Source organism: Pygocentrus nattereri, chromosome 14, assembly GCF_015220715.1.
Source record: "Pygocentrus nattereri isolate fPygNat1 chromosome 14, fPygNat1.pri, whole genome shotgun sequence".
NCBI classification, from domain to species: domain Eukaryota; kingdom Metazoa; phylum Chordata; class Actinopteri; order Characiformes; family Serrasalmidae; genus Pygocentrus; species Pygocentrus nattereri.
In genome coordinates, this window is record NC_051224.1 from 36,869,998 (window position 1) to 36,895,163 (window position 25,166).

Consider the following 25,166-nt stretch of genomic DNA (forward strand, 5'->3'; position numbering starts at 1 on the left):
CTGCATTATATTTTATGTTATAAACTGGATTGTCTTTTGTTTAGAATGTTGGAGTCAGACACTGGCCCAGTCTGAAGCAGTGGTCATATCACCTGGTGGATCTCATACACTGACCTGCACAGTGTCCGGTCTAGACTTTAATGACTACTGGATGGGCTGGATTAGACAGGCTGCTGGAAAAGGGCTTGAATGGATCTCAACCATTTCAGCTCCAACTGGCAGCTCTAAAGAATACTCTCAGTCTGTTCAAGGAAGATTCACCATCTCCAGAGAAAACAGTAAGAAGCAGGTGTATCTGCAGATGAGCAGCCTGAAGACAGAAGACACTGCTGTTTATTACTGTGCACGAGAACCACAGTGACACCAAACACTACAGCGCTGTATAAAAACCTCACACTCACTTATAGGGTTCAGTCATGCATGACCAGCAGCTCTGCTAAACAGTCTCCAACTCACAGACACAACTTCTGCTTAATAAGTGGATCCAAAACACAAACATAATGAATCGTTCAAAACGCCATCGCTCAGGCATTAAGCTCTTCAGACGTCTGGTTCCTATCACCACCACTGTGAACAAAATTGACTCAGTAAGTTTCTCTAGAACAGAGCATTTCACACCAAACCACTCTGAATGACTCCGTTCACACATTAATAAATTAATGTCGACATTTTTGAAAAACTGGAATTCTCTTTTATAGAATATGCACCATAGAGTTTCTGTTTCAGCCTGTAGGGGGCAGCCAGTGCACATCTAACAGTTACACACAAAGACAATCCCCCACTATTCTGACTTTGAAAAATGTTCAGTTTATCATGTGAAACATTCAGTTCAGGTTTAGAAAATTCATCATTTCTGCCTGTTTAATGTTTCAAAGATGCTGCACTGAAATTTTGTAACGGTGAAACTTCACATTCTGTGAATTAAGTAATAATTCATGAGAGCGTTTCGTATGTATGACAGCCAAAAATCACATAGTACATAAATCATGAATCCACAGCAAACTTCACTTTATGATGAAACTCTCTACTGTGTTCTGTATCAGAAATAAATGCTCAATATAAGAGACTCACAGTGTTTCTCTAAAACAGCTTCTGGATCATTCTTTTCAATAAAACTCAGCACGTTCTGTTATCTAGCACAGCCCACATGAGAACCAGCTCTGACATTCCACCCCTTTTTACTCCTATGCAAATCTCCATTTGCTGTCCTAATATCAGCAGCATCTCCCTCTACAGCAGCTTCCATCACTCTAAATGCAGCACAAACATGTTCTCTTCAGCTTCACTGCTGCTGCTGGCTGCTGCCTCCTGTGAGTGTCCAACTGAAGCTGGATTTGACTTCATCTGATTCATTACTGCAAACATACAAACCTTTTCTTCTCTCTTTTCACAGATGTGTTCTGTGCTACTGAGCTCATCCAGCCAGACTCAGTGCTCATCAAACCAGCAGAGCCTTTAACCATCACCTGTACAGTATCTGGAGCTTCCATCACTAGCAGCAGCCATTATGGAACAGCCTGGATCCGCCAACCTGCAGGAAAAACTCTGGAGTTCATAAACGGCATTGATTATGATGCTTACAAACGTGCAGGAGCTTCACTGAAAAGCAAGTTTAGTATCTCTCGAGACACAACCAGCAACACAGTAACCCTACAAGGACAGAATCTGCAAGCTGAAGACACAGCTGTGTATTACTGTGCTCGATATGTCCACACTGCTGTAAGAGACCAGCTGAGACGTACAAAAACTCACACCAGAGATTTCATTCATGCAAAACAACAAAGCGTCAAGATAGAGCTCAGAAAAACAAACAGTATCTGAAAAACACATCATTTGAGGCCATTTGTAATCCATGTCTAAGCATGAACTGCATGAGTTCCATGCTTTTTAAACAAAGCAGCAATGCAAATCTTACCACTGCCTGAAGCACGTCTTTCCGTAAAGAAATCAACTTGATAGGCCATCCATGCCTGGAGAATAAAAATGCACCATGTATTTTCACACATTTTTGCTTTGAACATTTATAGGAAAACACACTGAGTGACACCAATGTGCCATTCATGGGCATCAGCACAACAATGTTTGCCCACACCAGGTGGTCATGTGCTGGTCTCACCAAGCCAACCAAACCAAATGTAGCACCCAGGGCTGGAGAGAAAGGTTTTCAGACCTATTCAAGGTTGACTGGTCACTGCGTTTTCTCTGCTACTTTACAGCCCTGTTTAATCCACAATCCTCGCCTGACTCTGATCTGGGGCTGCAGTAAGGATCACATCTCTGAAGTAGCTGACACATTACTAATAGATAACTTGGCAGGCATATGTATTACACATGCACAGTGTTTGAGTAATGTTGGCTACATTCCTCCAAATATCTGGTCATTTCCATCTCAACATTCACTTTTATACTGTATAAATGTTATTTGCTATAGGAAGCTGACCACACAGAGGCATTAGGAGTTACAAGTTTTAGGAAAACACATTTAGTCTGACTGGCATAATCAAGCCCCACTGACAGGGAATGCAGTGTTTAAAAGAAAGAAGCAAAACTACTTGGAAAAAGTCAGCTAGGATGAAGTTCGGACAGCAGGCACGCCAGCTAGCGCAACAGCTTTTATAGCTGAAGTTGCCAAATAAGTGTATATAATTTAAGGACCACACGCTTTTAAAAATGTATTAAAATCTCATCTGGACTTGATATTGTGCTACTGTTTCCTTCAAAAGCTGCATTTACTGCTTGTAGCACTTCAGTTATTTTTCTTCCTTCAAACTGAAAGTTTAAGGATGGTTGATTAGTGTAGTGGATAACACCTCTGCCTACTGCGCTGTAGACTGGGGTTCAATCCCCTGCTTGGATAAGCACTGAATCTGTGTAAACTGATCAAATTGTAAGTCGCTCTGGATAAGAGCGTCAGCCAAATGCCGCAAATGAACGTTTTTCTTTAAAGAAAGTCTCGTTATTGGAATGTGAATGTTGAAACTGACTGGTTTTAGATGGATTTTACTTTTGTACAATGAAGTGTCTGCAGCTAGTAAAGAAATGGAAAAGCTCTTTAAAAGACTCAAACATGATTTCCATAGCTAGTCTGTTCGGTACTGTGGAAAAATGTTACACCACCATTAATAGTGCAGGTATGTGAAATGGTCATATGCAATTTTACATGCAGCCTCTAGATGTGCAGCATGTGCGAATGAAAGTGTTCATTTGAAACAAATATTGTGGTTTCTTCATCTGTGTTAGATGCTACATCTCTATTTGTAAATAAAACCAATTGTTAAAAATATTACTTTTCATAGTAGCCAAAAACCACAAACAATATTCACACTAATATGAATATCTATGCAACATTCTCTGCGCAGTGAAGTTTTTTGCACTGCTTTTTAATTATAAACAAATGAACGTCCAACATTAGAGCTTAACACAGTTTCAGTAAATTGACCTAGAAAACATCATCCGGTGTTCTATTATCTAGCACAGCCCATCTGCTGTCACCAGTGTCTATAAGCAATAAGACAGCAAATATTCCTCCACGGCGTCTCCAGACTCTGTCACGTCTGTCACATGTGATCAGGGTGAACCTGCTTTCATCTGTGAAGATCACAGGGCGCCAGTGGCGAATTTGCAAATCCTGGTGTTCTCTGGCAAATGCCAAGCGTCCTGCACGGAGTTTGGCTGTGAGCACAACCCCCCTCTGTGGACGTCGGGCCCTCATACCATCCTCATGGAGTCGGTTTCTAACCGTTTGTGCAGACACATGCACATTTGTGGCCTGCTGGACGTCATTTTGCAGGGCTCTGGCAGCTCCTCCTGTTCCTCCTTGCACAAAGGTGGAGGTAGCGGTCCTGCTGCTGGGTTGTTGCCCTCCTACGGCCTCCTCCACGTCTCCCGGTGTACTGGCCTGTCTCCTGGTAGCGCCTCCAGCCTCTGGACACTACGCTGACAGACACGGCAAAGACCAGCTGTATCTGCAGATGAGCAGCGTGAAGACTGAAGACACTGCTGTGTATTACTGTGCTCGAGCACCACACTGACGCAAGAGTTTACAGAGCTGTACAAAAACCCTCCAGTGTGTCAGGATGAAGGAGATAGAAACGCTTTCACTTCAGTATTTTTACAGTTACAGTGGGGGAAAAGTTGACTGAGAAATAATATAAACTATATTTATTTAATTATATTTATTCAGAAATATAATCCACCATGCTGTACACTCTTAAAATGAAGGTTTCTAAATGGTGCTCAGTGTGAATGTACAGGTCTAAGAAAACCTTAAGTTGATATATAGAGCCTTTACAATAACTTAATGTCCTGTAAAAGAAACGTATTCTATATTTATGACTAATTCATTTGACAACATCAGAGAAAAGCAGAAAACACATGCTGAACACAAAACAAAAATCAAACAGAATCTAACAGTTTTCTTCATTTTTCTCTATTTAGTTATCCATCTTTTGTCATTCTCCCTCTTTTTGAAGGTCATTTAGGTTCTCCAGTGTGAGAACGTCTCCCTGGGTCTTCCTGCTGAGGAACCCTGACTTTTCCTTTATAAATAAACACAAACTAACTGCATTGTTCTCACATTGATTAGACGTTTCTAATCATAAGTCTAATTTCAGGTTTAGATGATATTTTTACCAATTCATTTATGTGATCGTGTTGAGTTTTTCATGACAGCCAATGTGATCAAATTCATATTCAAACCATACAACACATTTCACTGCATGATAAAACTTAAATTTCAGTGAAATGGCTTAAAATGATTATCTATTCCTTTTTGAATAAAACTCTATACGTTCTGTTATCTAGCACAGCCCACATGAGAACCAGCTCCATCCCTGCCGTTCAGCCCCTTTTCATCCATATGCAAATCTCCATTTGCTGTCCTAATATCAGCAGCATCTCCCTCTACAGCAGCTTCCATCACTCTAAATGCAGCACAAACATGTTCTCTTCAGCTTCACTGCTGCTGCTGGCTGCTGCCTCCTGTGAGTGTCCAACTGAAGCTGGATTTGACTTCATCTGATTCATTACTGCAAACATACAAACCTTTTCTTCTCTCTTTTCACAGATGTGTTCTCAGAGCTCATCCAGCCAGACTCAGTGCTCATCAAACCAGCAGAGCCTTTAACCATCACCTGTACAGTATCTGGAGCTTCCATCACTGACAGCAGCAGTCATTATGGAACAGCCTGGATCCGCCAACCTGCAGGAAAAGCTCTGGAATGGATCAACATCATTTATTATAGTGGGGGCATAGATGCTAAAGATTCACTGAAAAGCAAGTTTAGTGTCTCTCGAGACACAAGCAGCAACACAGTAACCCTACAAGGACAGAATCTACAGGCTGAAGACACAGCTGTGTATTACTGTGCTCGGCGAGCGACACAGTGCTGTAAGAGACCAGCTGAGATGCACAAAAACTCAGTCAATCCAGAGCTTTCATTCAAAACACAGAGAAAAAGCATAAACATGGACCAAATTAATGAAAATATTGAATTAAAAAATTGTAATATATTACAAATGGGATATTTAGGCTCCTAAAATTTGATTGGTTGAGCTGCATTCAAAAGCACTGATAATCGTTTATTATACGACTGACTTAAATCATCTGTATTAAAAAGCCAAGTAACGAAATTCCATTAAACAGTGAATGGACAGTTAACTGCTCACATGGACCACTGACCTACTGACGCTGCTTTTCTTTAAACATTATATGAAAAGAAAAAAAAAAGTTCATGAGATGACCGCAATATACAGTTTCAATACAGCCGACTGGTCTCGTCCTCTTTCAGCTGCCTCTGTTTGGCAACAAGAACATTCTCTAAATGAACTTTGCATAAAATGGTTATTACAATTATTATTCATTGTACCTATCATTTAATACCTTAATTATACTTTATACATTTGTTCAAAATATATGTATTTTATGTTTCTCATTGTCAAAAAAACAATAAGCCAAGAAAAATGCTCCAACTGTCCCACTGAAGGCTGACTGTGGGCAGTGTGGACAAACAAAACCCAAACAGACCCTGAACTGGCTAACCCTCACTGGGCCCACACCACCATCCTGGAATGTGGCCCACCGCAGCCTCAGTGTGAGAAACAGACCATTACAGTCAGTAAATATTCCCATGTCCAGCACCTCACACTCATTTCTGGATGAAATTAGTGATGCTGTGAAGGTGTAGGAACAAACTCTTCGGTGACACCCGTCTCTTGCATAAAAAGATGTTTATTAGCCTTGAGAGGTCGAAGTCACAAACAAGCCTTCGCGAAACAGCTTGGAGAGAACAGCCAATAGTCTCTGCCACATACATTTCAGCTCCTGGTTTTATACCTGCTGTGGACGTATAGCCCACAGCTGGTTTCTGTTAAGATAGCCCCAGTTCGATGTATGGCTCCTCTCAAGCCATATTAGGTATTTAACCTACATTCTCTCCGGAATAGCCCTGGTCGTCTAACCCCATATATAGCATTGTTAACATTCAGGGGGCCCCTTTCCTGTCCAGATGCCTCCTATATCAGCTCCACCATTTCAGTCAGAGGCCCACAGAATAAACTCAACCAGGATCTACACAGTGTAATAACAACTATAGAATTAATAAGATCAAATTCACCACAGTTCCCACATCCACTTTCATTCAGTGATTTTAAAGATGGTACTGACAAAAGTCTTGTTTATGAATATCAAGTCTAAGATATTGCTACTGGAACCAGTATAACAATATTCAGATCCTCAGACCTTCCTAGCAAAAATAAAAACAACATTTTTGTGTGTTTTTCTTCACACTAGATTATACAACAAGGCTACTTAAGTGGTCCAAAAGGCTTTCAGCAGTCTACCTGAGGTAGGGAGTCGAGGGGCATGTTGACTGATGATGATTTGTCTTGGACCCGCAACCTGAAGTTTCAGCCTCAGAAAAAAAAAACCACGAGTAAAACTGATTCAACTTGGACAGCTGCTTTAACGAGACAAAACCAAAAGCTTTTGTTTCCTACCTACTGTGTGTTGGCTGTAGAACACGGGAGCCACACTGATACAAGACACTACAGAACTATGCAAAAACTCACTCTCACTTCCATGGTCCAGCAGCTCTGCTGAGCAGATACAACTTAGGTTTAATTCATACAAAGATACTTCAGCGCAATTGCTACAGAAATTATATGCAGCAGCTTTCAAAGGTTAAAAAACACCTTTTCCTTAAAGAATCAAATTTTTCATGGTTGGTTAGTGTAGTGGGTAACATCTCTACCTTCTGTGCTGTAGACTGGGGTTCAATCCTCACTTGGGCAGACACCATACACTTTACTAATAAGAGTCCTTGGACAAGACTCCTAACACTACCTTCGCCTACCTGTGTAAAAATAATCAAGTTGTAAGTTGCTCTGGATAAGAGCGTCTGCCATAAATGTAAATGTAGAAATGTTAGATTTCGGTCAGTGTGTCCACCCATGTTGTTTTTTTGTTTTTTCTATAGACCAACTGTGTGAGTTACTGCCGTTGGTCCTGATAAGAGCTTTTACATTTAAGATCCTCCACACCGTGTCTGTAAAAGCAGATACACATGCACCTACTACCTACAATAAGGACTGGTTCAGCCTCCAGGGGGTAGAGATTACTGTAGATTTCAAAAGCTAAATGTCCTGTTGTTCTAATTATGAAAAGCTGTTGAGTTTATCATGACAAACATTCTCTTCACTTTCAGGATGGCAATACAATTTATGTAGAAAGATGTGACGTCTGCAACAAATGACCAAAGAACCTACACGTACATGTAAGAGAGCTGGGGATCTGGCCCATCCAACTATGTTATTCAATGGTATTAAAGAATCAAATAAATCATTACAGGAGTGTTAAGTTCATATATATGCATGAATCATAGTGTAACAGTTATTAAAAATTGTTAGATTAGATGTTTCCTGTGCCTTGACTTTATCTTTACGGTGTCTCTGGCTGAACTAATCTAAGTCAAAGCAAATGTCCAAGGTCGCTCTATCGAGGGAACCGGAGAATGTCACATACAATTAGGTTCCAGGAAGTCTGCACATCACACACATACATTCCACACGCAGACACACTCACACACACAGGTACACCCTTCACCTCAATTGACCACATTTTATCTTTAGTTTTAGGTAGTATAAAAATCAGGGGCTCCCGGTCAGGAGATGAAGGTCAAGAGTTCTCTGTGAGCATTACAATGTACACCTGTATGTATTACAATGTATGCCTGATGTTGCTCTATGAACATCTGGTGTTCGAATCAGGTGCTCCTGGTCATGGTTTGACGGGCAGGAATTCATCTGTATGCATTCCAGTGTATTCTTATGTGGATTTCAATGCATGTTTTCTAAGGGGAGTCAAGCTTAGGGTGTGCAGTCAGTGTCGCTTGTCTCTGTAGGCCCTGACAATGAGTGCTTGCCTCGTGGCGAATGCTGATTGGACAAGAGGCCACTTCGGATACACCGGGATGTTAGAAATTCCTATGGTGGGAACATATGAGGGGTGAGTGTTTGGGCTGGAGGACAGATTGTTGAGATGTTGAGAGAGAAGCCTGAACTCATTGTCTCGGCCTAGAGGGGAGAAAGAGGGCAGCCGAGTCGACACTCAGTTTGTACTGGGGTGATGGGCTCTTTAATGGCTCTCAAGCCAATTTCATTTATTCTCTTTCACCTTTGTTAAACTTTTTCATATTTAGCCTGATTTTTGTCTTCATTTATATTTCATATTTTTCTTCATTATCATAACATTGTTTTGAGCAGTGGTTTCATCCAATAAACTGGCAAAACTACTTTTGGCCTCAGCCTGGTTGTTTTTACACCACAATGGACAATTTTCCATTTTTCAATCTTACATGCGTTCAAAATTTTTATCTGTAAAAGTGATTGCCTTTGGGGACTGTTTTGCCTTAGAACCCCTTGCATGTACCTCTCCACCTTCAAAATGTTTTTTAAAAATCTAGATTTTAGGGCAAAACCTCACAGAAGTGTCTCACGGATGTATTCATGATCTCTTTACTGTGATGGATTTATGTGACGGAGCATTTAGAGGCATTCAACTCTGATTTCTGGTTCTTATCGCCACCAATGATGAACAATCAGGAGTTCATCTCTAATGGTTCATTTCACATCAAACCACTCAAATTCCTCTTGAAGTTGATTAGGTTGATTCTGCAACTGCAGCGTGAATGAAGTCAGATATACCATTGTACAAAAAAGCTCTAGAACTAGAACTTTTTTTATTGCTTCCAGAAGTATCATTACTGCTCTGTACAGTTTATTCAAACACTGGTGAGATCATAGTGAGGATCTGTGGTTCTGAAGATGAGCAGCTCAGTTTTGCACAGCACATGATAAGCAAATGAGCCTGTAAGCTCATCTGTTGCTTCACAACTCATCAGCACAGCACCCTCTACTCCATTCCTCACTGGAAACTGAATAAACTCAGTATGTTTGAGGGGAAAAAAAAAAAAAAAAGAAATTCACAAAAAATCCTGTTCACATTCCTCATGAACAGCACAGTCTACCAAAACTACATGTTTACAGATGCAGGTAAACATTGAGAATAAAACGGAATACGTTACTCAGTGTGTGATTATATATTGTGCATAGTGTAGTTTCACTGCACTGTCATATGCATCAGTCAAATGAATGTGTAGGAATACAGTGGAAGACAATGCCGAGAAGGGGCGGGGCTATTTAGAGGAAGAATTCGGAATGAAAGGCCTTTTAAGTTGCAAATGAACTATGCAAATTCACTGTCCTTTACAAGCTTTTTATTCTCAGTCTTCACTCAGTATTTATGATATTCTGCTTGATGGTCATCACTCTGCTACCTGGACAATGGAAGTGAAGATCTTCTGGAGTTTTATTTTACTGTCTCTCACTACAAGTAAGATCCTGATGTCCTGATTTTCTACTGGGTGTTTTCATTCTGCATTAAATATTATAATTTTATTTCTTTGTTTGTTTTTTCCTTAAGAGTGCTGGAGTCAAACACTGATCCAGTCTGAAGCAGCGGTCATTACACCTGGAGGATCTCATAGACTGACCTGTACAGCATCCAGTCTAGACTTTGATGGCTACTGGATGGGCTGGGTCAGACAGGCTGCTGGAAAAGGCTTAGAATGGGTTGCAACAATTTCACATACTAGTCAAACCACACGCTACTCTCAGTCTGTCCAAGGAAGGTTCACCATCTCCAGAGACAACAGCAAAGACCAGCTGTATCTGCAGATGACCAGCGTGAAGACTGAAGACACTGCTGTGTATTACTGTGCTCGAGAGCCACACTGACGCAAGAGTTTACAGAGCTGTACAAAAATCCTCCAGTGTGTCAGGATGAAGGAGATAGAAACACTTGTCTACTGAGGAATAATGTAAACTATATTTATTCAGAAATATAATCCACCATCCTGTACAGTCTTAAAATGAGGTTTTCTAAAATGGTTCTCCATGTGAATGTACAAGTCTAGGGAAACCTATAGTTGATATATAGAGCCTTTACCATAACAACGTCCTTTCAACCTTGCAAACTTATTCTATATTCATGAATAATTCATTTGACATCAGAGAAAAGCAGAAAACATGTTGAACAAAAAATTTAACAGAAACCTCAAGTTTTCTTCAATTTTCTCTATTTAGGTACCCATCCTTTGTCTTAACCTCTAAGGTGGACTTATATCTAATCTCCTCAGAAGAATCTCCTGAAAATGAATTCATTTGTACTTGCAGGCAATTAACTAAGCATTTATTTAAATAACTCTATTGAATGTTTACCTCAGCTACATCAGCTGGTTATCCTGCTGTCGCTCTTCTTACTTGATTCACTCTCCCATTTACTTTTGACCACAGCGGAGTCATTTCAGTGCATTGATGCTGAAAACATTGTTCGTATTAACTGTGCGAGCACTCAAATGTTTGGCAGTATTTTCACTTTGTGTCTCTAAATCACAAACACCTTGTTTCTCTCATACTTTTAGCTCGTTAGATTTGCAGAGGGGTTTTTATTTGAATAATAAATGTCTGTCAGGTTTTCGACCTTCTTATGGTGAATCAATGGTGTCACAACACAAATCAGAAATGTTTTAATACCTGATTTTTTTAACTGATTTTTTTCTGCAAAATAGAAGTTGGCTACATCTGACAGGCTTCTATGGACGACCACACACCCACATGAAACGACAGAACTTAAGCTACCTACCTGTCCATGGTACACTGCAAGCCACTTACTGTAAGCTAGACTGAACTATGGCTGGCTACATTCACACGTCAACAGCAGACAGGCAACTGAGTCATACAGTTAGAGAGCTGGGTGGTCTGGAAAAAAAGTGCCAGGCATCAAGCCATGCATTTGTGAACACTAACATATTTCAGTGAGGGTGCTTTGAGTGACATTAAACTCTGCAGACATGTGGTTCCCAGCACCACCACTATGAACAAGTCTGATTCTGTTGGTCATGAACAGATCAAACCACTCTGAAGAACTATTTATATTTAAAAAGGTTTGGAAAATGAGAGAATATCCTGTAAATATGCACCAAAATGCAGGTGAAATCTCTATTGCAGCCTCTGGGTGGCACCCTTTGCATTTCTGCAAATAACAGAAAGAGAACGTCCTATTATTCAGATCATTTAAAGAAATGTTCAGATTATCATGATTATCTGACAAACACTGAGCTCAGTTTGAGAGCATTCAGAACAGCAGCACTCAAATTTTGAAACTTGAGACTCTACATAAACAAACATGAAGAAAAAAAAAACACGTCTGTTGAATATGTTCTTTTATCTAGCACAGCCCACATGAGAACCAGCCCCTTTTCATCCATATGCAAATTCATCCATTTGCTGTCCTAATATCAGCAGCATCTCCCTCTACAGCAGCTTCCATCACTCTAAATGCAGCACAAACATGTTCTCTTCAGCTTCACTGCTGCTGCTGGCTGCTGCCTCCTGTGAGTGTCCAACTGAAGCTGGATTTGACTTCATCTGATTCATTACTGCAAACATACAAACCTTTTCTTCTCTCTTTTCACAGATGTGTTCTGTGCTACTGAGCTCATCCAGCCAGACTCAGTTCTCATCAAACCAGCAGAGCCTTTAACCATCACCTGTACAGTATCTGGAGCTTCCATCACTGACAGCAGCAGCCATTATGCAACAGCCTGGATCCGCCAACCTGCAGGAAAAGCTCTGGAATGGATCAACAGAATTCGTCATGATGGACACACAGATACTAAAGATTCACTGAAAAGCAAGTTTAGTGTCTCTCGAGACACAAGCAGCAACACAGTAACCCTACAAGGACAGAATCTACAAGCTGAAGACACAGCTGTGTATTACTGTGCTCGACAGACACACTGACACAGAAAGGCCAGAAGGCTGTACAAAAACTCTTGAACCACATTTTACAGCATCGTCCATTTGTTTATATTCCCTTTATGATGAATATGAAAAACATTTAAACAATATTCAGTACTGTAGTTATCCTTTTATGGACATTATTGTGCAATCTCTACATGTACACTTTCTGAAAAATGAGTAGATTGTACTTAAAGGCCATTTCCTCTTCAAATCTAAAATGACAGGTCTATGAGAATATTATTTCTGATATAATCATTAAACTAAGTGTGTTGAATGTGCTATTCAAGAGCCTTTTGTGTTCTACAATTTCCTTAAACTTTCAAAAAGTTTTCACCATCAGACGTCTCATTTTGTATCTCCTGAAAATGGGTCAACTGCACTTATAGGATATTCTGAATGAAGGATAAATAAATAAAAGGGGTCTGACTTTTGCACAATGCTGTAAAAGTGTCACTTCCTCATACTAATTATTTATATAAAACACACAAATAAACCTCACGATTGCTGCATCACTTCCTTTGTAACCCACTGACTATTTGCACTGAATGTCTTCCACACTGTGTCTGTACAAACACAACACAATGTCAGGCAGAACTGAAGGACTGGTTCAGCCTCCAGGGGGCAGTCTGGCCATTCATTACAAATGACTGTTCTGTATCTCTGATTATGAAGTGTTCAGCTTGTCCATCATGAAATTCATTCCATCACTGACCGCAACAGCCATTATGGAACAGGCTGGATCCGCCAACCTGCAGGAAAAGCTCTGGAATGGATCAACAACATTTATTATGATGGGAGCATAGCTGCTAAAGATTCACTGAAAAGCAAGTTTAGTGTCTCTCGAGACACAAGAAGAAACACAGTAACCCTACAAGGACAGAATCTACAAGCTGAAGACACAGCTGTGTATTACTGTGCTCGGAGAGCATCACCGTGCTCCAGGAGACCAGCTGAGACACACAAAAACTCACTCACACCACAGCTTTCAGTCAAACACTGGAGAAAGTATTAATACAGACCATGGAAATGTGAACAAAGATTATATTTTTTAAAAAGTCACTTGTGTTTATTAAATCAGATAATTTTGGATCTTAAATCTGATTGGCTGAACCACGATCAAAGCCATGGTCAGATGCATGCCAATAGCTAACTGATAGCAACTGTATTCTGTATTAATGTGCCAAGGCACTAAATTCCTTTGTCCTGTGAATGGACAGTTAAACTGCTGACATAGACCACGAGATGTACTGATAGATGAAGTAAGAGCCTAATTTTGTTTAAATTGAGGGTTCTTCACCTATTTTCCTAACAACTGGACTATCATCTATATCCTCTTGTGTAAACCACTGACTGGGTGAGTTGTTGCCTCTGAACCCGATGACAGTAATGGGGAACACCATTTAACATCCTCCACCCTGCGTCTGTAAAATCACATAAAAATGCATCTATTTGCATCTATCTGCAGGAGCAGCCTGAGAATCACTGTAGACTACATGAAAAGTTAGTCTATTATTCTGATTATGAAGACATTCACGTTCAATAAAATTTCAAAACATGCATAACTTCACCATAAGCAGAGTCATTCAGCGTGGTTTGACATGAAAAGGTTCATAGAGTCTTCAGAGTTGCCTTGATTATCTGGTTCCCATGACCACTGCTGTCACTCTGGACTCTATACAGTCAACAATACAATACAACTCTAAGTGACTTATCTTTAATGAAATTGTTATGCAGAATTGGGGGGGGTTGGAAATCTTCTTGGAGATGATAACGTTGACTCGGCAACTGCAATTTCTAGAAGTTACAAGTTGTTGTTCTTTGAATGTGGAATATTCAAAAATACAGCTTTAGAAAGACTCCTAGAGGACCTCTTTTTGATTTGTTCCATAAGTAGCATTACTTCTTAGTACCGTTTTTCAGTGTTTTGCTCATTTAAAGCTTTTTTAAGGGTGATAAATCTGATTGGGCAGCTACAAGATGCCAATGAAGACAACACAGCTGTGAAGAGGCATGAGTGAACTTAGGAAGACTGAAAACACGCCGAGCTGCTGCATTCTAGATCAGTAAAAGGGCCTGAAGCCCCACATAGAAAGACCAGCCAGGAATGAGTTGCAGTAGTCAAACCTTGAATCATTTTGTAAGTGGGATGCTTGAGCATGAAGACACATTTAAAGTTTAATGAAAAAAGTGTACACATTATTGGTACATCAGTACCAAGGCCTGAGTTGCAGTAGTCAAGCCTTGAGATGACAAGAGCCTGAATATTTACCTAGATGGCCTCCCTAAAGAGAAAAGGATGAACCTTGTGGATACTGTAGATGAAAAACCGGCACGACCAAGTCAGGATTATAATATGAGCTGAGAATGATAACTGGTCATCCAGAGTCACACCAAGGGTTCTTGCATCTTCAGCTTCAGAATGAGATGGCAAAATCATGGTTCTGTAGGATCTGTAGTTCTAGGGTTAGCAGTTCAGTTTTGCACGTTGCATGATAAGCAAACTTTATAGATTATGGCTTATTTTGGCTTCTCAACTTAAAGTTAGGTGCTTACAGACCTGCCTTGGTTGGCACGGACTGTGTCTTTTTCTTTAGTTCAGCTTTGACACGCAACCTCACCTGCATTAAGGTCCTCACCAAACAAAACTGAACTGTGCTAATTCACGAGAGAATTTCAACTGTTTATTTTCTCTGGTAGGGGGAGCCCACGGATTTGTGAAGTGTACCATTGCCTTTTATTCAGTTTTAAAGTTTGAGTTCAAGTAGTGTGATGATAATGGTATAGCTAAATGGTAACTGGTGAAGATGGACTGAACATGAGCATTAATAATTGTCTAAATTAAAGTGTTTCTTGTTTAGAAATAAATATTTATGCCAAATGTCCACATGCAAAATAGTGTCTTTCATTTTACTAACCTTGCGGTGAAATGTTTCAGTGCTCAACTGACAGCAGGTGTACCACCAGATGGTTTCTGGCTAAACCTTGAGACTAAACCTTCAACCGCATGAGAAGATCCCTAGAGATGGAATATTCAAATACACATACAGACAGTGAGATGAGCGCAGAGAGCGAGACTGGCCTACCAGTTCTTGCCCGCAGCTTTCAGTCTTTGTGTGAACACATGCTAAACATGCAGTGTAAAAGCTGTAAAATCTACCTGTGTATTTAAAATAGCGCAACTCTAAACTCTTTACAGTGGCGTTTGATAGGATCCAGGGGTCATAATGGCTGCAACAAAAATACAGCCATTTTATTTACTGTCCAAACTGTGCAGACATGGATCACTGTTGTAAGTGGGATGTTTGAGTGTGAAGACAACTTTAAAGTTTAATGAACCTTCACATTATGTGAAGGTTGTATACACATTTCAGTACCAAGGTGCTCATATAACCACATATCCAAACCAAGAAGTATTCAGAACGTTTGTTTTTTAAAAACATCTGGGATGCCAGGTTTATGTTTCAGACCAGTTTTTAAAAAATGTAAATACAATTATAATTAAGTTCACTAATCAATCAAGTTAATGCAGAAATAAACTCAACAGGTACGTTGATATTCATCACTTTCATATTGAACTCTACAATGACACATTTTGTAGGTTTGTTTTTTAAGCAACAACAGAAAAAGGACGTTTAATGTGATTGTAATCTAGAATGAGTCAGCACACTAAAAACAGTTTAAAATGTTATGCGTCCAGTAGGTTAGTGGTAGTGGGACATTTGGAGCACACTAACTTAGTGATGTTTATCTTGGGTAATTATCACTCTATACTGGACACTCATAGCATCCCCACAACACATCTTCAGTCAGTTTGTGAGCAGAAACTGTGTTTGAAAAATTGGATAAAATCTAGTCCCCACATGGAATATTAGCACAGTGTGTGAAAGGTCCCCACAAAGCCTGTCTTATTCTTGGTGTGTAAAGGTGGACAGAACTTGGCTTGGCATAAAAAAATACTTTGATTTTTTTTTCTCTCTGAAGTCTGGTGTATGTTGCCATGCATCTCATCTTAGAGATTTTGTGTGAAGAGCTAATCTTTTTTTCCATGTCATGCAGTATTTACATCAGATTGACCTTTTTTTCTATGTTTTCATATTCTAAAACAGACATACAGAAGTCAATGACTTTTTACAAGAAAGGTCCTGCGGCGACATGTGCGTAGTTGTAGATTTAGACCAAGATCAGTCGCCCCCAAGCCAGGAAAGAACTGTGTTCATATCAGGAACAATAGTGACTTGAAAGCTACAGTGATGTTAAAAAAAAACAAAAAAAAAAAACACGGTATACTTAAATCAAACATACTGTAACTCCATGACAGTCTTACTTTCATTGTTAGGTCTGTTTCTTGTCTAAACACTTAACTGTCTTGTGTAACGCAGGGGAGCGATGAGGTGGACGCATATGCTGAGAGAAGCCAGATTTTTTTTTAGGAGCAAATCCAAACTCCTAGTCTACACAGTCCAGGGCCTGAGAGCCAACACTGATAGAACGAGGCACAGACATGACAAAAAGGAAAACAGGATAAACACAACTGAGGCCAGAAGAAAAAACACCCAATGATATAATAGCAAACTAACAGGGGAAAACACAGGGCTTAAATACAGGAACAATGAGGGTAACAAGAACCAGGTGAAAACAATCAAGGGCAGAGTCTGGAAACAAGGGGGCAGAACCAGGAAGCACATGGACAAGACCAAAGCCAAACAAAAGCACATGGAGGACTGGGAGGGGCTAATCGAGCTGGTACAAATGTTATTGATTATATTATTCTGTTATTGATGCATCTCCAGTAATATTTGTCACTGAAAAAATGATAAAATGTGCTTTCTTCTTTTCAAAGCTTAGTTACCTTTCTCTGTAAAGTCTTAATTAGCAGCTGTCAGCAATTTACAGATTTCACAAACTGTTTCGCTCATTAAATCAACCAACACAGTAACCCTTAAACCAGATACACTATATTGCCAAAAGTTTTCACTCACCCATCCAAATCATTGAATTCAGGTGTTCTAATCACTTCCATGTCCACAGGTGTATAAAGCCGAGCCCCTAGGCCTGCAGACTGCTTCTACAGACATTAGTGAAAGAATGGGTCGCTCTCAGGAGCTCAGTGAATTCCAGCGTGGTGCCGTGATCGGACGCCACCTGTGCAACAAGCCCAGTCGTGAAATTTCCTCACTACTAAATATTCCACAGTTGACTGTCAGTGGGATTATAACAGAGTGGAAGCGATTGGGAACGACAGCAACTCACCCACGAAGTGGTCGGCCATGTAAAATGACCAGTGGGTGCTGAGGCGTGTAGTGCACAGCGTCAATCGCTACTGACCTCTAAACTTCATGCGGTCTTCAGATTAGCTCAAGAACAGTGTAGAAAGCTTCATGGACTGGGTCTCCATGGCTGCACATCATATTAAACCCTATGGATTAAGAATGGGATCCCACTCAATTTCATATGCGTGTGAAGACAGACAACTGAACTCTTTTGGAAATAGTGTATGAATATTTTTAAACATAGAAAATTTAGGCCAAAAACTTCAACCTGTGTCTCATCACCTTATTTTGGGTGACAATATGTTTTGCTAACTTTAGAGGGGATTCACATAGCCATGTGTGGTAAGATAATCTTACAATCTTCGAATCTGCTAGGTTTAGGGAGATTTGGGGTTACCATATAACGATAGTTGTGCCGTTTATAAAATAAATTCAATGTGTTATTATTCTGATTATGAAATGTTAAGTTTGTCATGATAAATATTAAGCAGACAGACACGATGAATGTTTCAAAAGATGCTGCCTTGTGGAGCTTGATTTTCACCTCTCAAAAGATGAAGGCTGTAAGTTATTATAAGGCTGTATAATTATTATTTGATGGGGGCAGATCTGGTGGTCTACCAAGTCTGGCCCAGTTGCTAGGATTCTTTTTTTTTTTCTACAGTGGAGGAAATAAGTATTTGATCCTCCACTGATTTTGAAAGTTTGTACTCTGACAAATAATTAAAACAATCTATGATTTTTATGGTAGCTTCATTTTTACAGTGAGATGGAATATAAAAAAAAATCTAGAAAATTAAATAATATTTAAATAAAAATAATTTGCATTTCATTGAGGGGAAATAAGTATTTCATCCCCTAAAAACCATGACTAATGTTTGCTCCCACAGACCACTGACACACCCTAATCTCAGTGAAGTCCTTACCTGCATGAGAGACACCTGTCCCAAATTGTCACCTGTATAAAAGGCCACCTGCCAACAGACTCAGTGACACTCCAACATCTCCACCATGGGCAAGACTAAAGAGCTGTCTAAAGAAGTCAGGGACAAAATTGTTGACCTACACAAGGCTGGAATGGGCTACAAAGCCATAAGAAGCTGGATGAGAAGTACGACATGTCAATCGATCTAGGCCTGGAGCTCCATGCAAGATATCACCTCGTGGAGTCTCATTGATCATGAGAAAGTTTAAAAATCAGCCAAAAACTACATGGGAAGAGCTGGTTAATGATAGCAAGGCAGCTGGGACCACAGTCTCCAAAAAACCCATTGGTAATACACTGAGACGTAATGGTTTAAAATCCTGCAGTGCATGCAAGGTTCCTCTGCTCAAGAAGGCTCACATCCAGGCCCGCCTCAAGTTTGCCAATGAACATATTAATGAGTCCGAGAGAGACTGGGAGAAGGTACTGTGGTCAGATGAGACCAAAATTGAGTTCTTTGGCCTCAACTCACCTTGACGTGTTTGGAGGAAGAAAAATACAGAATATGACCCTAAGAACACCATCCCCACCGTCAAGCATGGTGGTGGAAGTATTATGTTTTGGGCGTGTTTTTCTTCTAAGGGCACAGGCCAACTTCACCGCATTGACGGGAAGATGAATGGGGCCATGTATCACAAAATCCTGGGTGACGACCTCCTTGCCTCCACCAGGGCACTGAAAATGGGTCGTGGATGGATCTTCCAGCACGGCAACGACCCAAAACATACAGCCAAGGAAACAAAGGAGTGGCTCCATAAGAAGCATATCAAGGTCATGGAATGGCCTACAAAAACATCTGACTGCTGTGCTTGCCAACAAGGGTTTTGCCACCAAGTATTAAATGTTTTACTAGGGGGTCAAATACTTTTCGTTTAATGAAATTCAAACTAATTTTTATTTATTTCATGTAATTTTCTGTTTTTCTTTTGATATTCTGTGTGTCACTTAATAAAAAAAGAAAAATCTCAATTTTATGCCAGCTTTATTTTAACTTTTAAAGTCAGTGGGGGATCAAATACGTATTTCCTTCACTGTAAACCATTTAATACCTTTTCTGAACTCTAGATTTGGAAACACTTGTCACTTATTTTTCTTTGGCTTTCTTTTATGACTTGACTTTACAAATGGATCCTCTCATCTTATATAGTCAGAACAATCTCTTGAGGGGGGAAAAAAAAATTAACTTATTTAATAAAAAAAAAAATTAACACAGCCTTTAAGAGTGGCATCTGTATTTTTCACAGTGCTGTCTATTGTCAATTGTATCGGACCCTCAAAAACTGGCCTGAAGTTACAAGGAACTTGTCAAGGCCTCTGACAGTGGTGGCAGTATGATTGAGCAAGGGGGCATTTTGTTATTGGCCCACCCAAAATGACTTCTCAAATTTGCTCTTAAGAGTAGCATTTTATTAAATAAAATCAAAATCATAAAATTAAAAATCTAAAAACATGTATGCCCAAAATATATGCCCAGAAATATTTTCAGCATCAATAACAACTTATTGCATACTTGATGCATAATTCTTCACTAAAACAAGGATTAAAAAAAAAAAAAAAGAGTACAATATAGCCTGTAGGGGTCAGCCTGTGCATACACTCAGCCACTTTTAGGAACACCTTGTTGGTAAAAGGACCCACTTTTCCCTTCAGAACTGCTTTAATTCTTTGTCAGACTTTCAACAAGGTGTTGGAAACGTTCCTCAGAGATTCTGGTTGGTTATTTGAGTTCCTGTTGCCTTTCTATCATCTGGAACCAGTCTGCCCATTCTCCTCTGACCTTTCACATCAACAAGGCATTTTCGTCCACACAACTGACCGCTCACTAGATATTTCCTCTTTTTCGGACCGTTCTCTGTAAACCCTAGACATGGTTTGTGTGAAAATCCCAGTAGATCAGCAGTTTCTGAAATACTCAGACCAGCCCGTCCAGCACCAACAACCAAGTCTCTTAAATCCCCTTTCTTCCCTGTTCTGATGCTCGGTCTGCACTTCAGCAAGTTGTCTTGACCACCTCTACGTGCCTAAATGCATTGAGTTGCGGCCGTGTGATTGGCTGATTAGCTATTTGTGTTAACAAGCAACTGAACATATTGCGATTGAACAATCTTTAGTTTATGATGCACAGTCACTTCAGGTTTAGAACAATGCGTGTATGCTTAATGTAATTAATTAAAAAGTACTGAATATCATAGCCAAAAACCACAATCATGTTCATATTCATAACCATACAAAATACATTACTTCACAGAAGGATGAATAAATGTTTCAACAATATGATAAAAAACAAGGAGACATTCATAATCATTCAGAATTCTAGATCTGTGAAGTTTATAATTATTATGATAATTTATAAGCCAATAAGTCAACTTTTGTTTCTGAGAGCCAGCTCAATTCCTGTCATTCAGCCTCTTTCTTCCTATGCAAATCTCCATTTGCTGTCCTAATATCAGCAGCATCTCCCTCTACAGCAGCTTCCATCACTCTAAATGCAGCACAAACATGTTCTCTTCAGCTTCACTGCTGCTGCTGGCTGCTGCCTCCTGTGAGTGTCCAACTGAAGCTGGATTTGACTTCATCTGATTCATTACTGCAAACATACAAACCTTTTCTTCTCTCTTTTCACAGATGTGTTCTGTGCTACTGAGCTCATCCAGCCAGACTCAGTGCTCATCAAACCAGCAGAGCCTTTAACCATCACCTGTACAGTATCTGGAGCTTCCATCACTGACAGCAGCAGTCATTATGGAACAGCCTGGATCCGCCAACCTGCAGGAAAAGCTCTGGAATGGATCAACACCATTGATTATGATGGGAGCATAGTTGCTAAAGATTCACTGAAAAGCAAGTTTAGTGTCTCTCGAGACACAAGCAGCAACACAGTAACCCTACAAGGACAGAATCTACAAGCTGAAGACACAGCTGTGTATTACTGTGCTCGAGACTCACACTGACACAGAAAGGCCAGAAGGCTGTACAAAAACTGTTGAACCATATTTTACAGCATCGTCCATTTGTTTATATTCCCTTTATGATGAATATGAAAAACATTTAAACAATATTCAGTACTGTAGTTATCCTTTTATGGACATTATTGTGCAATCTCTACATGTACACTTTCTGAAAAATGAGTAGATTGTACTTAAAGGCCATTTCCTCTTCAAATCTAAAATGACAGGTCTATGAGAATATTATTTCTGATATAATCATTAAACTAAGTGTGTTGAATGTGCTATTCAAGAGCCTTTTGTGTTCTACAATTTCCTTAAACTTTCAAAAAGTTTTCACCATCAGACGTCTCATTTTGTATCTCCTGAAAATGGGTCAACTGCACTTATAGGATGCACAATGCTGTAAAAGTGTCACTTCCTCATACTAATTATTTATATAAAACACACAAACCTCACGATTGCTGCATCACTTCCTTTGTAACCCACTGACTATTTGCACTGAATGTCTTCCACACTGTGTCTGTACAAACACAACACAATGTCAGGCAGAACTGAAGGACTGGTTCAGCCTCCAGGGGGCAGTCTGGCCATTCATTACAAATGACTGTTCTGTATCTCTGATTATGAAATTTAGTTCACATTTCATATCTAAAAATCTGCGACACTGGAGGACTGATGGTCTGTCAGGAGTTATTCTTTAAAAATGATTGAAAATAAAGACTTATAAATACATAAGATGATACCTTGAGGCAAAGACACAGAATCAATGTTTTTGTCATTTGAATGTGAATAAAGTCACATACGCAACTTTTCACAGACTCCTAGAGGAACGCGGTCATTTATTCCAGCAGTGTCAGTGGAGGAATTATTATTTAAAAAAACAAAAAAAAAAAAAAAAACCCAAATGGATAAATATGATGGGATGTTCTGATTCTGCATATACACGTCTTAACACTTTCAATTTGTATGTGAACAAAGTCAGATATACATCTTTATAGTTACTCCTAAATAACATTTCATTCCAGCAGCGTCATGGCTTTTCAGTACAGTGTGTTTAGATGGTTCCTTCCCTGGTTTATATTTACTACAATACACTGGTGACGCAGGACCCTCAGAAGAACCTGGTCAGTTTGATTTCTATAGAGCTGTAGTAAAAGCTTACATGGGATCACCATTTAGATCCTCCAGTGCTAGAATGTTCCCTGTATCTCTCTGCTGATGAACCCTTTAGAGGGCAGGACATGCAAATGAGACTCTTCCTTTTATAAAACACAGATTCTAACCATTATCCTCACTTTAATTCGACTTTTCAGCAGCAGCCATGAAACCAAGAACCATTTACCACTTTCTATTTCTATCAAGACTGAACTAAGTTCTCTACAGCACTCGAGACTCAAATGCTTGAAGCTGCTTGGGAAAATGTCAATGTAACTGTCAGTTATAGTTGTATGTTCCCTGCAAAGCACAGTAATTATATCGGATTCTTCTCAGGTGGATCAGACCTACAAACCTAATGGTGTTCCAGCTCTACTTCTATTTCTGCACTATAACTCTATACGCAGAGGTGTCAAATTCAGGTCCAGAAAGTAAAAAAGTCCTTTGCAGGATTTTGTTCCAACAGGCTGGCTTCTCTAGTTAGATCACACCACCAGCAGAGCTGTCCAGCCTGTTGGAACAAAATCCTGAGAAGGACTTTTACTTTCTGGACCTGGATTTGACACCTCTGTTAACGTGGAAAAATGATTTGCAGATAATTAAAACCACCCAAACTGATGCAAATGTCAGTACAACTGTGTTAGGATCAAGATCGAGAAATCTTTGAAAAATATATGCAAATTTGGCCAATTATTACGATTTAGAGCCATAAATCAGAAAATTAATATCAGATTTCATTCAAACCCTTTAGAAGGCGGGACATGCAAATAAGCCTTTTTCCTTATAAACACAGACTAAACTGCATTAATCTCACAGCTCTAACTTCTCAGCAGCAGCCATGAAGCCAAGAGCCATTTACCACTTTCTGCTCACATTAACGGCTGTAATCAGTGAGTAGCTCATCTGAGGATCTTTATTCAGGTCATTTGTGTATTTATGTGAGATTGTGTGTCAGTGTTTGGACTGGATTGATTAACTGAGCATTTATTTGACAGGTTGTAGATGTCAGACACTGTACTCTCAGTCTGTTCAAGGAAGATTCACCATCTCCAGAGAAAACAGTAAGAAGCAGGTGTATCTGCAGATGAGCAGCCTGAAGACAGAAGACACTGCTGTTTATTACTGTGCACGAGCACCACAGTGACACCAAACACTACAGCGCTGTACAAAAACAGGATGCAAGTGACGGAGATCTTCAGAGATCTAACATTTTCAATTCATACGTAGAGCATGTGTGTGCCCCCCATCTTCAGGCTTTTTATTTTATTGTTCCGTTTTCATACATTAGTTTATAAAAAGATAAATATCTACTTTTTCACTAGGAACAAAAATTACTTAAGGTACACAGTTGGACCTTAAAACTGCTGCTGCACCTTTGAGGGTACACTTGCATTGTTTATACCTTGATGAATGTTATCATGTACCTGCATGGTACCTTTATTTCTAACAGTGTACTGACGTACATTTCTCATGTATTACAGCACTGAGTCTAAGTCTTTATCAAGCCATCACATCTGCACTTTGCCATTTCATTCCACTGTTCCTTGTGAGTTCAAGCTCCTTCAAAATGTCAGGTGATCTGCTGTAAAGCCTGATTTAGATATCTGAGATTAAGCTCTGCTCTCTGAAAGGGCTATTGAAGACAATATTTCCCTAGATTAAAACGATGGTTGATATTTGTACTTGGTCATAATCCCACCTACCTTGCCTAAAGCTCCTGTTCCTGCTAAATTGAAGCCCCTAAAAACATGATGCTCCCACCACCATACTTCACAGTAAATATGGTCATATTCAGTTGATAAGCTTTGTTGTTTTGCCAACCAGGTCTCATAAAACTCAGGCCAAAAGTTTCAACCTCTGTTTTTCTACTATAACACATAACCTGGCATGGAAGATTTTAGCCATCTTCAAAAATCTGCCTGGAGTGGTCAAATATTTTCAGCTTCTTCAGTGTTGCTTTAGGTAGCCTCTCTGGTAAAATGTCTCGCCATCAACTTTTCCTGACCTTGGTCAGATCTCTGTGCTGGCACAGTTTCACATGGTGAGGATTTTCACAGTTCTCCATGGATCAACCAATGTTCTGATATTTAACTTTCTCAGAATGTGATATTCCTGAAAAAAGGACAGGAACAGCTACCAGGAAAGCTCAGATTTTAAGGCCAAATCAGAATTAAATGCATGTTCAAAAGTGGTACATTTGGCTGTGTGTACTTCAGCATGTGGTTTAAAAAGGACAATAAAGCCCAACATCTTGTCAAATTAATTTACACAATATACTGTCCTCATCGACAACATTGGCAGGGAGCTATAAACGTCTTCAGATGCCAGGAGACTTTCTATAATAAAAAATATATATATATAAAGAAATTTTAAAAAGGGTATTTCATATGAAATGGCTGTTAATGACCCTCTGGATGTTATTTGAAAGATGCATTTATGCAGATATTT

General features: G+C 39.6%; 1 protein-coding gene and 2 gene segments (V, D, J or C); all 3 read left to right on the forward strand.

Annotated features, from left to right (window-relative positions):
• LOC108414177 overlaps positions 1 to 25,166 on the forward strand; it is a 512,138-nt gene that overhangs the window by 314,665 nt on the left and 172,307 nt on the right.
• Positions 1 to 25,166, forward strand: part of LOC108436641 (immunoglobulin gamma-1 heavy chain-like) — a 395,990-nt gene that overhangs the window by 189,623 nt on the left and 181,201 nt on the right. The window lies entirely within an intron of this gene.
• LOC119265124 lies at positions 21,078 to 21,566 on the forward strand. The segment is given in 2 exon segments: positions 21,078 to 21,157; positions 21,241 to 21,566. Coding segments are annotated over 2 exon segments (369 nt in total).